Raw genomic sequence first — 16077 nt, 5'->3', positions numbered from 1 at the left:
CCCCCCCGGTCCGTGGGACAAATTTCAAATTTTCAAGCGTTGACCGGTCCCCAGCTACAAAAAGGTTGGGGACCACTGCTCTATATGACAGGAACATTGTGCTATAACTTGATGCAAACACCCTCAAAGATCCTTTATAACACAGGAACATTATGCTATAACTTGATGCAAACACCTTCAAAGATCCTCTATATAACAGGAACATTATGCTATAACTTGAAGCAAACACCCTAAAAGATCCTCAATATGACAGGAACATTGTGCTATAACGTGATGCAAACACCCTCAAATATCCTCTATATGACAGGAACATTGTGCTACAACTTGATGCAAACACCCTCAAAGATCCTATATAACTTGATGCAAACACCCTCAAAGATCCTTTATATGACAGGAACATTGTGCCATAACTTTATGCAAACACAGCTCAAAGATCCTCTATATGACAAGAGCATTGTGCTATAACTTGATGCAAACACCCTCAAAGAACCTCTATATGACAGGAACATTGTGCTACAACTTGATGCAAACACCCTCAAATATCCTTTATATGACAGGAACATTGTGCCATAACTTTATGCAAACACAGCTCAAAGATCCTCTATATGACAAGAGCATTGTGCTACAACTTGATGCAAACACCCTCAAATATCCTCTATATGACAGGAACATTGTGCTACAACTTGATGCAAACACCCTCAAAGATCCTATATAACTTGATGCAAACACCCTCAAAGATCTTCTATATGACAGGAACATTGTGCTATAACTTGATGCAAACACCCTCAAAGATCCTTTATGTGACAGGAACATTGTGTTATAACTTGATGCAAACACCCTCAAAGATCCTCTATATAACAGGAACATTGTGCTATAACTTGATGTAAACACCCTCAAAGATCCTTTATAACACAGGAACATTATGCTATAACTTGATGCAAACACCTTCAAAGAACCTCTATATGACAGGAACATTGTGCTATAACGTGATGCAAACACCCTCAAATATCCTCTATATGACAGGAACATTGTGCTACAACTTGATGCAAACACCCTCAAAGATCCTATATAACTTGATGCAAACACCCTCAAAGATCTTCTATATGACAGGAACATTGTGCTATAACTTGATGCAAACACCCTCAAAGATCCTCTATATAACAGGAACGTTATGCTACAACTTGATGCAAACACCCTCAAAGATCCTTTATGTGACAGGAACATTGTGTTATAACTTGATGCAAACACCCTCAAAGATCCTCTATATCAGTGGTCCCCAACCACCGGGCCGCGCAAGAAATTAAAAAAAAATATTTTTGTATTTATTTATTTTTATTTTTATTTTTTTATTAAATCAACATAAAAAAACACAATATATACATTATATATCAATATAGATCAATACAGTCTGGAGGGATACAGTCCGTAAGCATTTTTTATGAAAAAATAAATAAACCCCCCCCCGGTCCGTGGGACAAATTTCAAATTTTCAAGCGTTGACCGGTCCCCAGCTACAAAAAGGTTGGGGACCACTGCTCTATATGACAGGAACATTGTGCTATAACTTGATGCAAACACCCTCAAAGATCCTTTATAACACAGGAACATTATGCTATAACTTGATGCAAACACCTTCAAAGATCCTCTATATAACAGGAACATTATGCTATAACTTGAAGCAAACACCCTAAAAGATCCTCAATATGACAGGAACATTGTGGTATAACTTGATGCAAACACCCTCAAAGATCCTTTATATGACAGGAACATTGTGCCATAACTTTATGCAAACACAGCTCAAAGATCCTCTATATGACAAGAGCATTGTGCTATAACTTGATGCAAACACCCTCAAAGAACCTCTATATGACAGGAACATTGTGCTACAACTTGATGCAAACACCCTCAAATATCCTTTATATGACAGGAACATTGTGCCATAACTTTATGCAAACACAGCTCAAAGATCCTCTATATGACAAGAGCATTGTGCTACAACTTGATGCAAACACCCTCAAATATCCTCTATATGACAGGAACATTGTGCTACAACTTGATGCAAACACCCTCAAAGATCCTATATAACTTGATGCAAACACCCTCAAATATCCTCTATATGACAGGAACATTGTGCTATAACTTGATGCAAACACCCTCAAAGATCCTTTATGTGACAGGAACATTGTGTTATAACTTGATGCAAACACCCTCAAAGATCCTCTATATAACAGGAACATTGTGCTATAACTTGATGTAAACACCCTCAAAGATCCTTTATAACACAGGAACATTATGCTATAACTTGATGCAAACACCTTCAAAGAACCTCTATATGACAGGAACATTGTGCTATAACGTGATGCAAACACCCTCAAATATCCTCTATATGACAGGAACATTGTGCTACAACTTGATGCAAACACCCTCAAAGATCCTATATAACTTGATGCAAACACCCTCAAAGATCTTCTATATGACAGGAACATTGTGCTATAACTTGATGCAAACACCCTCAAAGATCCTTTATATGACAGGAACATTGTGCTATAACTTGATGCAAACACCCTCAAAGATCCTCTATATAACAGGAACGTTATGCTACAACTTGATGCAAACACCCTCAAAGATCCTTTATGTGACAGGAACATTGTGTTATAACTTGATGCAAACACCCTCAAATATCCTCTATATGACAGGAACATTGTGCTACAACTTGATGCAAACACCCTCAAAGATCCTATATAACTTGATGCAAACACCCTCAAAGATCTTCTATATGACAGGAACATTGTGCTATAACTTGATGCAAACACCCTCAAAGATCCTTTATATGACAGGAACATTGTGCTATAACTTGATGCAAACACCCTCAAAGATCCTCTATATAACAGGAACGTTATGCTACAACTTGATGCAAACACCCTCAAAGATCCTTTATGTGACAGGAACATTGTGTTATAACTTGATGCAAACACCCTCAAAGATCCTCTATATGACAGGAACATTGTGCTATAACTTGATGTAAACACCCTCAAAGATCCTTTATAACACAGGAACATTATGCTATAACTTGATGCAAACACCTTCAAAGAACCTCTATATGACAGGAACATTGTGCTATAACGTGATGCAAACACCCTCAAATATCCTCTATATGACAGGAACATTGTGCTACAACTTGATGCAAACACCCTCAAAGATCCTATATAACTTGATGCAAACACCCTCAAAGATCTTCTATATGACAGGAACATTGTGCTATAACTTGATGCAAACACCCTCAAAGATCCTTTATATGACAGGAACATTGTGCTATAACTTGATGCAAACACCCTCAAAGATCCTCTATATAACAGGAACGTTATGCTACAACTTGATGCAAACACCCTCAAAGATCCTTTATGTGACAGGAACATTGTGTTATAACTTGATGCAAACACCCTCAAAGATCCTCTATATGACAGGAACATTGTGCTATAACTTGATGTAAACACCCTCAAAGATCCTTTATAACACAGGAACATTATGCTATAACTTGATGCAAACACCTTCAAAGAACCTCTATATGACAGGAACATTGTGCTATAACGTGATGCAAACACCCTCAAATATCCTCTATATGACAGGAACATTGTGCTACAACTTGATGCAAACACCCTCAAAGATCCTATATAACTTGATGCAAACACCCTCAAAGATCTTCTATATGACAGGAACATTGTGCTATAACTTGATGCAAACACCCTCAAAGATCCTTTATATGACAGGAACATTGTGCTATAACTTGATGCAAACACCCTCAAAGATCCTCTATATAACAGGAACGTTATGCTACAACTTGATGCAAACACCCTCAAAGATCCTTTATGTGACAGGAACATTGTGTTATAACTTGATGCAAACACCCTCAAAGATCCTCTATACGACAGGAACATTGTGCTATAACTTGATGTAAACACCCTCAAAGATCCTTTATAACACAGGAACATTATGCTATAACTTGATGCAAACACCTTCAAAGAACCTCTATATGACAGGAACATTATGCTATAACGTGATGCAAACACCCTCAAATATCCTCTATATGACAGGAACATTGTGCTACAACTTGATGCAAACACCCTCAAAGATCCTATATAACTTGATGCAAACACCCTCAAAGATCTTCTATATGACAGGAACATTGTGCTATAACTTGATGCAAACACCCTCAAAGATCCTTTATATGACAGGAACATTGTGCTATAACTTGATGCAAACACCCTCAAAGATCCTCTATATGACAGGAACATTGTGCTATAACTTGATGCAAACACCCTCAAAGATCCTCTATATAACAGGAACGTTATGCTACAACTTGATGCAAACACCCTCAAAGATCCGCTGTGACAGAAACATTGTGCTATAAGTTAATGCAAACACCCTCAAAGATCCTCTAATATAACAGGAACATTGATCCTCTAGGAACATTGTGCTATTCGTAAGGACTTGATGCAAAAACACTAGTCAAAGATCCTCTATATGACAGGAACATTGTGCTATAACTTGATGCAAACACCCTCTAAAGATCCTCTATGACAGAAACACTGTGCTATAACTTGATGCAAACACCCTCAAAGATCCTCTATAAAACAGGCTTGAAGGACGAGGTCCCAGGAAGGACAAAGCACACATTGAGCCTGATGATTGTCCTCCAGAGAGACTAAGCAAATGTTGTGGAGCAGAACTAATGACACCTTTGTGCTTTTCTTCTGCTGGCTATTTTTGCTCGTTGTCATGGAGACGAGCTGCACAGCCAAGAAAAAAATAAAAACACTACAAAGATGTCAGAATAAAGATGTGAGAAAAAAACAAATGAAAGAGTTGACAATGAGCTTTGTAAAATAACACAACAATATAATAATATTATAATAATATTATAATATTATATTATCATAATAACATAATATTATAATATTATATTATCATAATAACAAAATATTATCATAATATAATAATATTATATTATTATTGTGCACTAAAATAGGGATATAATTATGAATAATATGAACAATAAGAATATGAATAATATTACAATTAATAATAATAATACAATGAATATTAATAATATGAATATAGGAATATGAGTAATATGAATAATAATAATATGAGTAATAATAATATGAAAAATAATAATAATATGAATATATGAATAATAATATGAGTAATATTAATAATAACAAAATGAATAACAGTATAATTATGAATAATAATAATACACATATGAATAATAATAATACACATTTTAATAATATTATACATATGAATAATAACATGAATAAGAATATAAATAATAAGAATATGAATAATAAGAATATGAATAATAAGAATATAAATATAAATATGAATAATAATAATCATTTTAATATAAAAAATCATACGATGACAAACAATGAGTCAGTTCCAGTGTCAAACTTTTACCTTCTGGATGGTTCCCACAAATCCTTCTGTGAGCGCCGCGCTTCTGGCGAGTCGACTGTAGTCAGGAGCTCCGCCCACTAGGAGCGACTCCTTCAGGTTCAAGTCCACGTGGAGGTTCTGAGGACAACAACAACAACAACACTTGTTTACTTCTTGATGATGTGTAGCTTTCACTTCAATTCTTGGACTGTTTTTATGTACCTGATGTCAAAGATCATAAACTCTGCTGTTTATATGTACTTAATACTAAAACTCTTGTCAAAGATCATTTATATGACAGTAGCACTCTGCTGTTTTTATGTACTGTACATAATACTAAGACTCTTGTCAAAGATCATTTATAAGACAGGAGCACTCTGCTGTTTTTTTGTACGTGATGCTAACACTCTTGTCAAAGATCATTTATATGACACGAGCACTCTGCTGTTTTTATGTACATAGTACTAAAACTCTTGTCAAAGATCATTTATATGACAGGAGCACTCTGCTGTTTTTATGTACATAACACTAAAACTCTTGTCAAAGATCATTTATATGACAGGAGCACTTTGTTGTTTTTATGTACATAATACTACAACTTGTCATAGATCATTTATATGAAAGGAGCACTCTGCTATTTTTATGTACGTGATGCTAAATCTCTTGTGAAAGATCATTTATATGACAGGAGCATTCAGCTGTTTTTATGTACGTAATACTAAAACTCTTGTCAAAGATCATTTATATGACACGAGCACTCTGCTGTTTTTATGTACATAATACTAAAACTCTTGTCAAAGATCATTTATATGACACGAGCACTCTGCTGTTTTTATGTACATCATACTAAAACGCTTGTCAAAGATAATTTATATGACAGGAGCACTCTGCAGTTTTTATATACGTGATGCTAAAACTCTTGTCAAAGATTATTTATATGACAGGAGCACCCTGCTGTTTTTTGTACATAATACTAAAACTTGTCATAGATCATTTATATGAAAGGTGCACTCTGCTGTTTTTATGTACGTGATGCTAAATCTCTTGTCAAAGATCATTTGTATGACAGGAGCACTCTGCCGTTTTTAAGTTGTAATGCCAAAACTCTAGTCAAAGATCACCTATGAAACAGGAGCACTCTGTGGTTTTTATGTACGTAATACTAAAACGCTAGTCAAAGATCATTCAAATGACAGGAGCACTTTTAGGATCTACTCCAGAAATTATAGTCAAAGATCCTCCATGTAACAGAAGCGCTCTGCAGTCTTTGAATTGGTAATCCTAAAATGTTAGCCAAAGATCCTCTATATGTCAACAGTGCTCTGCTGTTTTTCAAGACATATTCAAGAAGTGACAGTCAAAGATATTCTATTTAAGGATCTACTGCAGACAACTAGTCAAAGATCCTTTAATTTAACAGGAGCGTTTTGCTGTTTGCGAGGAGCTGCTACAAAAACACTCGTCAAAGATCGTCTATGTGACAGGAGCATCCTGCTGTGTTTAAGGAGCTGCTGTGAAGCGCTCGTCAAAGATCCTCTATATATCGGGAGCCTAGGAGGTACACCTCCGAGTGTAAAGTACAGAGTTGATATTTCCTGAGGACAAAAAGAAGTGGTGTAAAACTTGTACCTGCAACACAAACGTGACAAACAATGGCCGTCCCGACACTTCCCTCCCGCCCGCCCCCGCGCAGCAGATGGAGCGAGTCGGAGCCAAAGCCACTTTTCTTCTGGCAGTGAAAAGGTGTGTGCGTGTGTGTGTTTACAAGAGGGGAGTGAGAGGTCGTACTGTGGTGAAACGTCTGCGAGGTGTTTCATTACCTTTCGTGATTTCTTATTTCCAGACAGCACAAGAAGAGAGGAGGAAGAAGAGTTAGTTGGTGACACAAAACCTGCATGCGTTTGCTCAAGGGACTCGGGCAGCATCTTCCTCTTTTATCACCCACAATATTCCCAAAGAGAATCCATCTTCTCCTTGATTGGACGTCAACAATCGCCTCACAGAAAGAACTTTCATGCACTGGAAACACGGCCCCACATTTACCCTCAAAATAAACATGGTCTTTCCCTTTAAAAACACCAATCAAAGATCCTCTATGTTACAAAGGTGTTCTGCTGTTGTCAATGATATATGGCAGAAACTCTAGTCAAAGATCCTTTATGTTACAAAAGTGTTCTGCTGTTTTAAGGATATACTGCAGAAAGACTAATCAAAGATCCTCTATATGACAGAAGCATTCTGCAGTTTTTATTCATCTACTGCAAAAACACTAATCAAGGATCTTCTATATGACAGAAGCATCCTGCGGTTTTTTAATAATCTACTGCAAAAACATTAGTCAAAGATCCTCTGTATGACAAAAGTGTTCTATTTTTAAGGATCGACTGCAAAAACTGAAATCAAAGATCCTCTATTTGACAAAAGCATTCTGCAGTTTTTAACGATCTACTGTAAAAACACTCGTCAAAGATCCTCTATATAACAAGAATGTTGTGCTGTTTTAAGGTTCTACTGCAGAAACACTCGTCAAAGATCCTCTATATAACATGACTGTTCTTCTGTTTTTAAAGTAATACTGCTAAAAGAACTGATGAAAGATCCTCTAAATGGCAGGGCTGTTCTGATCTTTTTAAAGGGTATTCTGCAGAAACACTAAGCAAAGATCCTCTGTATGACAAAAGTGTTCTGCAGTTTTTAAAGTAATACTGCAAAAACACTAGTCAAAGATCCTCTATGTGACAAAAGTGGACTGCTGTTTTTAAGGTCCTACTGCCAAAACACTAGTCAAAGATCCTCTACATAACAAAAGTGTTCTGCAGTTTTTAAAGTAATACTGCAAAAACACTAGTCAAAGATCATCTATGTGACAAAAGTGGTCTGCTGTTTTTAAGGTCCTACTGCCAAAACACTAGTCAAAGATCATCTATATGACAAAAGTGGTCTGCTGTTTTTAAGGTCCTACTGCCAAAACACTAGTAGTCAGAGATCATCTATGTGACAAAAGTGGTCTGCTGTTTTTAAGGTCCTACTGCAAAAACACAAATCAAAGATCTTCTATATGACAAAAGGGTTCTGCAGTTTTTAAAGTAATACTGTATATATGTATGTATTTATGTGTGTGTGTATATATATATATATATATATATATATATATATATATATATATATATATATATATATATATATATATATATATATATATATATATACATATATATACATATATATGCATGTATATATATATATATATATATATATATATATATATATATATATATATATATATATATATATATATATATATATATATATATATATATATATATATATATATATATATATATATATATATATATATATATATATATATATATATATATATATATATATATATATATATGCATGTATATACATACACACATAAATACATCACAGTGTTCGTGAAGGCACATCACGTGTTAATAAAGGCATATCATGAACATCAAGATGTTCTACGAGTTGGTGGTGGCGGGCGCCTTCTTGTACGCCGTGGCTGGCTGGGACGCAAACAGACTGGACAAGTTGGTAGAGAAGGCCAGTAACGTGGTGGGAGCGGAGCTAGACTCTCTGGCGGTGGTGTCAGAGAGGAGAAGTCTAGCAAAGCTCCTAGCCATTATGGACAACACCTCCCACCCACTACACTCGGACCTTTCTTTCTTTCTTTTCTTTCTTTAGTTTATTTCGAACATGAACACACTTACATCTTAATAAGTCACACAAATTCATATCATTTCATTTTACATCATGCCCGAAAAGGAGTAGGAAGAAGCAAAGCTTATTTAATCCTACCCCTTTCCCACTTCAAAGCGTTTACAATGATATAGAATCATTTACTGACCATTTTATATAAGATAATAACATCTATGAATTAGTATACACAACAGTTTTATAATATGTAATTAATTAATTCAGTCATTATTAACATACTGAGATGAAGAATATCTTATTTTTAATAAGGTTAGAAGTATTTCTCATAATTCTTCTTCTTTGTACTTTGTAAGCACTATTATTTTGAACAACCTCTTAAACTGGATCATATCAGTACAATTTTTAACTTCTTTACTTAATCCATTCCATAATTTGATTCCACATACTGCTATGCTAAAAGTTTTAAGTGTTGTACGTGCATATAAATGTTTTAAATTATTTTTTCCTCTAAGGTTATATTTCTCCTCTTTAGTTGAGAAGAATTGTTGTACATTCTTTGGTAGCAGGTTATAGATTGCTTTGTACATCATTTTAGCTGTTTGCAATTTTACCAAATCATCAAACTTTAATATTTTTGACTTAATAAATAAAGGGTTTGTATGTTCTCTATATCCAACATTATGTATTATTCTAACTGATCTTTTTTGTAACACGGTTAGCGAATGTAGCGCACATTTGCAGTTATTTCCCCATATTTCTGCACAATAACTCAGATATGGTAACACTAGCGAGCAGTAGAGAATATGAAGTGATTTTTGGCCCAGGACGTGTTTTGTTTTATTCATTATTGAAATGTTTTTTGCCACCTTATGTTGTATGTTTTGTATATGAGATTTCCAGTTCATTTGATCATTTACTAATACTCCCAAAAATCTGGTTTCTTTTACCCTTTCGATGTCTACTCCGTCTATTTGTATTCGTGTACGATGCTCTTTTCTACTATTACCAAATAGCATTATTTTAGTTTTACTGAGATTCAAAGATAGTCTGTTTTTATCAAACCATCTTTTTAATTTGTTCATTTATTCTGTTATTATTTGTATTATCTTCTGTGTGTTCTCTCCTGAACAAAAGGCAGTTGTATCGTCTGCAAATAAAACTAACTTTAAGTCCTTTGTAACTTTACGAATGTCGTTTATATAAAGATTAAACAATCTTGGTCCCAATATTGATCCCTGCGGTACACCACAGGATATATCTAGCCGTGTTGACATATTTTCACCCATCTTCACATATTGCTTCCTGTTGGTTAGATAGCTTCTTACCCAGTTCAAGACCAAACCTCTGATGCCATATCGTTCTAATTTTTGTATTAACATATCATGATTAATTGTGTCAAATGCTTTTGTTAAGTCCATGAATACTGCGGCCGCACATTCTTTACCATCTATTGCATTGGTAATTTTCTCTGTTATTTTGATTAATGCTATTGATGTTGAGATATTTGCTCGAAATCCATATTGGTTCTCCACGAGCGTCCCACTTTTGTTAATAAATACCTAATGTATTTATTAAGTATTTATTATTTTGTACCTAATGTGCTCATTCTCCCCTTGCGGGGAGAATGAGCACGTTCAGTGGAAGGCTCAGACTCCCAAAATGCAACACGGAACGACACAGGAGGTCCTTCATACCAACAGCCATCAGACTGTATAATGCATATGTTCCTTCTTGACTGCACTTAAATGTAGAGTATATGTAGTATATATAGAATATATTTATATTATTTGTATATTATATATTATATATATAATATATAATATATATTATATTATTTATTATTATTCTTGTCTATTGTGAGTGAACTGTGGTGCTGAATTTCCCCCAGGGATCAATACTTTCTATTCTATTCTATCATGGTGTGTTCATGAAGGCACATCACAGTGTTCACATCACAGTGTGTTCATGAAGGCACATCACGGTGTTCATGAAGGCACATCACAGTGTTCATGAAGGGACATCACGGTGTGTTCATGAAGGCACATCACGGTGTTCATGAAGGCACATCAAAGTGTTCATGAAGGGACATCACGGTGTGTTCATGAAGGCACATCACTGTGTTAATGAAGGCACATAAAAGTGTTCATGAAGGCACATCACAGTGTTCATGAAGGGACATCACGGTGTGTTCATGAAGGCACATCACGGTGTTCATGAAGGCACATCAAAGTGTTCATGAAGGGACATCACGGTGTGTTCATGAAGGCACATCACTCTGTTAATGAAGGCACATAAAAGTGTTCATGAAGGCACATCACAGTGTTCATGAAGGCACATCACAGTGTTAAATCAGGCGAAGGATGCACCTGCCAGATGATGTCACCTGACCAAGGTGTGCTCATACACACATGTTTCCAACATTACAGGGGAAACGTTCAAATACATTGCCTCATTCCTGTGAGAATCCTGCGTGGGAGCGCAGCATTAAGGAAGACTGAAACAAGCAGCAGGTGGGCACATAGTACTGTATGGTGAGCCATGAGGTCCAAACTAACCCCTGGAGATTGGAGTCATACTTTTTTAAGTGAACACATTTAAGTGTGCATGACTTAGTTTTCCTCTCTCAATACGATTTAACCTGGAAGTTGAATGTGATGATTTTTAAAATGTGTATTTATTCATTCTTTCACAAAACTGACAGGATTGAGCTGTTTTACCGCCTCTAGCGAGAGGCTTTTTTTTTTTTAAATTAGCAAATCATTTTTTTATTTTTTTTCAAAATTAATTGAGAAAATGTTTTTTTGTTTTATTTAATCTTTTTTTTTTAAATTTATTTAAAATTATTTTTAAATAGTTTTCAAACAATATTTTTTTAATTGAATTTGCTTAGAACTATATTTACATTATTTTAGATTCAATTAAAAAAAAAAATATATATATATATATTTATATATATATATTTTATATATATATATATTTTTTTTTTTTAAAAATGTTTTTTAAAGGCAGTGCTTTTAAATAAGTGAAGATAAAATAAAATTGCACATTTCAATTAAGTGTAAAAATGTAAACTTGTATATATAATATGAAATATTGCAAAATGCAATTTTTTTTTACATAAGTAGTCGGGAGCTGGAAATTAATGACAATTATTGTAATAATGTTGATGTTTTTCTCGCAAATTATTACAATTCAATAAAATAACAATTTTTAAAAAATAGATATTTACTTCTTAAAATGTTGGTGTCAGCAAACAATTATTATAATCAATATTTTTTTTCTCAAAAAGGATTTTAATTAATTAAAACTAGACAATCTTATCATGTATATTTACTTCTCAAAATGTGATAAAACATTTTGTTGACAGCATGGATATGGAATAAAAACAATGTACAACACAAATTTTAATTAAGTGTAAAAATGTAAACTTGTATATATAATATAAAATATTGCAAAACGTTTTGGTTTTTTTAAATAAGTTGTCGGGAGCTGGAAATTCATGACAATTATTTTAATCATTTTGATGTTTTTCTCCCAAATTATTAAAATTCAATAAAATTAAAACGTTTAAAAATATATATATTTACTTCTTAAAATGTTGGTGTCAGCAAACAATTATTTTAATCAATATTTTAAAATAATACAAGGATATGGAATGAAAACAATGTATAACACATTTTAATGTCATATTTTAAAATTGCATAGAGAAAATGAAATGATTAAAAACATCCTACAAACATTTCATTATGTATCATTAACAAAAAGATGTAATCAATAATATTAATAGTTAAGTAGTTATTATAAGTTATAATAGTTATTTAAAATAGTTTTTTTGATTTTCTTTTAATCACATGCTTCAAATATATACAATTATAGAGGAGAGAGGGCACAAAACATAATTTTCATTCTGATTCTGAATCACTTAAGAATTAAAAAAATAAATTAAATTAAAAATTTGAATTAAAAAAAAAAAGTATTTTCTTTTAGAATAATTCATGTTTAAAAACACATTTGTGCAAGCAGAAGGAGTTTTTATAACCTCTTTTGTTTCTTTATTTGTATTTTTAATGGTTTTATTACCGCAAATAATTGTTTTGTTTCTTTATTTGTATTCTAATGGTTTTATTCCAGCAAATAATACTTGTGAGAATGCTGTTGAATCCAGAATGGAATAGTCAGAGCAGGAATGATGGAAGGTCAGCTGTACAAAGACAGAGCAGGAGATTGTGATGCACCTGCTTGGTGATATAATAGTCAAGACAAGGCATGCTGTGCTGCAGAAGACATCCGCTGATATGAAAATGCCAACATGCAGACGAGCTACGCAGGACAAAACTGCTTCACATGCTCCAAATATGTGCTGATCTGTTTAAGACATGGCATGGTAGGCTGCTGGAGACATGGTATGGTATGCTGCTGAAGACATGGTATGGTATGCTGCTGGAGACATGGTATGGTATGCTGCTGGAGACATGGTATGGTATGCTGCTGGAGACATGGTATGGTATGCTGCTGGAGACATGGTATGGTATGCTGCTGAAGACATGGTATGGTATGCTGCTGGAGACATGGTATGGTATGCTGCTGGAGACATGGTATGGTATGCTGCTGAAGACATGGTATGGTATGCTGCTGGAGACATGGTATGGTATGCTGCTGGAGACATGGTATGGTATGCTGCTGGAGACATGGTATGGTATGCTGCTGGAGACATGGCATGGTATGCTGCTGGAGACATGGTATGGTATGCTGTGTGACGTAAGACAATGACATCACTGTGATGCCGCGCGGCATCAAGAGAATGACGTACGTAACAACGGTCACATGATGTACATGTACTGACAGCATGAATGTATAAGTACAGTAAGTATACTAAGTACAGTAAGTACACTAAGTAGAGTAAGTACAGTAAGGAAAGTAAGTAGAGTATAAGTACGGTAAGTAGAGTAAGTAGAGTAAGTACAGTAAGAAGAGTAAGTACAGGAAGTAGAATAAGTGCAGTAAGGAGAGTAAGTAGAGTAAGTGCGGTAAGTACAGTAAGTAGAGTAAATACGGTAAGTACAGTAAGTAGAATACGTAGAGTAAGTACAGTAAGTAGAGTAAGTACAGTAAGTAGAGTAAATACGGTATGTACAGTAAGTAGAATAAGTAGAGTAAGTACAGTAAGTAGAGTAAGTAAGTACAGTATGTACAGTAAGTAAGTACAGTATGTACAGTCAGTAAGTAGAGTAAGTAGAGTAAGTACAGTAAGTACGGTAAGTTAAATAAGTAGCGTAAGAGTAAGTACAGTAAGTAGAGTAAGTAAGTACAGTAAGTAGAGTAAGTAAGTAGAGTAAGTAGAGTAAGTAGAGTAAGTAAGAAGAGTAGGTACAGTAAGTACGGTAAGTAGATTAAGTACAGTAAGTAGGTAGAGTAAGTAAGTACAGTAAGTGAAGTACGGTAAGTACAGTAAGTAGAGTAAGTAAGACAATTAAGTAGAGTGCGTATGGTAAGTACAGTAAGTAAAGTAAGTACGGTAGGTACAGTAAGTAGAGTAAGTAGAGTTAGTAGAGTAAGTACAGTAAGTACGGTAAGAAGGGTAAGTACAGTAAGTAGAGTAAGTAGGTAGAATAAGTAAGTACATTAAGTTAAGTTAGAGTAAGTAAGTAAAGTAAGTACAGTAAGTGGAGTAAGTACGGTAAGTACAGTAAGTAGAGTAAGTAGGAAGACTAAGTAGAGTAAGTAGAGTAAGTACAGTAAGTAGCATAAGTACAGTAAGTAGAGTAAGTGCAGTAAGTACGGTAAGTACAGTAAGTACAGTAAGTAGAGTTAGTAGAGTAAGTACAGTAAGTAGAGTAAGTACAATAAGTACGGTAAGTAGAGTAAGTACAGTAAGTAGAGTAAGGAGGTAGAGTAAGTAAGTACAGTAAATTAAGTTAGAGTAAGTACAGTAAGTGGAGTAAGTACAGTAATTATAGTAAGTAGGAAGATTAAGTATAGTAAGTACTGTAAGTACAGTAAGTAGAGTTAGTAGAGTAAGTAGAGTAAGTACAGTAAGTACGGTAAGTAGAGTAAGAAGAGAAGTACAGTAAGTAGAGTAAGTACAGTAAGTAGATTAAGTACAGTAAGTAAGTAGAGTAAGTAAGTAAGTAGAGTAAGTAGAGTAAGTACAGTAAGTAGAGTAAGTAAGTACAGTAAGTGGGTAGAGTAAGTAGATTAAGTATAGTAAGTAAGTAGATTAAGTATAGTAAGAAGAGTAAGTAAGTATAGTAAGTAGAGTAAGTAAGTAGAGTAAGTATAGTAAGTATAGTATAAGCTGAGCATGCTTCTCAACATGAAAGCAGGAATGTGGTCGTCATGACGATTACCGGCGCCTCTCCTCTCACGGCATCCTTCTTGTTCACCGTCATCTCGCCCTTGCGGTTAGATCTCTCCAAGTTGATGATGTTCCACACGTGCAGCTGCAGCGCCTCCTTGCTCCTGCACACCACACAGCACATGTCAAGTACACATAGAAGTAGATGTCAAGTACAGTAACAAGTCAACTAGAAGTAACAATACAATAGAATGAAATAAAATACAAATACAAATAAGTAAACAAACACAAACATCTGTCAGGATTGTTACAACCAAGAGTGGACGCCATTTTGGAAAAAAGACTCAATTAGAGAATACTTCAAAGACTACTACAAAGTGTACACAGAGTACGTGACTACTACAAAGTGTACACAGAGTACGTGACTACTACAAAGTGTACACAGAGTATGTGACTACTCTAAAGCATACACAGAGTATGTGACTACTACAAAGTTTACACAGAGTACGTGACTACTCCAAAGTATAGAGTATGTGACTACTCCAAAGTATACACAGAGTATGTGACTACTCTAAAGTATACACAAAGTATGTGACTACTACAAAGTGTACACAGAGTACGTGACTACTACAAAGTGTACACAGAGTAAGTGACTA

At 34.5% G+C, this 16077-nt stretch overlaps 1 protein-coding gene across 10 annotated transcripts in view; it reads right to left on the bottom strand.

Annotated features, from left to right (window-relative positions):
- Positions 1 to 16077, bottom strand: part of agrn (agrin) — a 595247-nt gene that overhangs the window by 42347 nt on the left and 536823 nt on the right. For 6 of the 10 annotated variants that reach the window (XM_062057528.1, XM_062057540.1, XM_062057542.1 and 3 more), the window contains 3 exons: positions 15474 to 15585; positions 7260 to 7271; positions 5461 to 5577 (listed from right to left, as the gene is read on the bottom strand). In XM_062057528.1, the coding sequence (XP_061913512.1) occupies positions 5461 to 5577; positions 7260 to 7271; positions 15474 to 15585 (241 nt within the window). The remainder of the gene's footprint in view (positions 1 to 5460; positions 5578 to 7259; positions 7272 to 15473; positions 15586 to 16077) is intronic. The other 4 variants (XM_062057534.1, XM_062057543.1, XM_062057545.1 and 1 more) reach the window with 1 other exon arrangement.

Source organism: Entelurus aequoreus, linkage group LG01 (genome assembly GCF_033978785.1).
Source record: "Entelurus aequoreus isolate RoL-2023_Sb linkage group LG01, RoL_Eaeq_v1.1, whole genome shotgun sequence".
Classification (NCBI taxonomy): Eukaryota; Metazoa; Chordata; class Actinopteri; order Syngnathiformes; family Syngnathidae; genus Entelurus; species Entelurus aequoreus.
The sequence above is the reverse complement of the archived record's forward strand: the minus strand, read 5'-3'. Positions and strand labels throughout refer to the sequence as shown.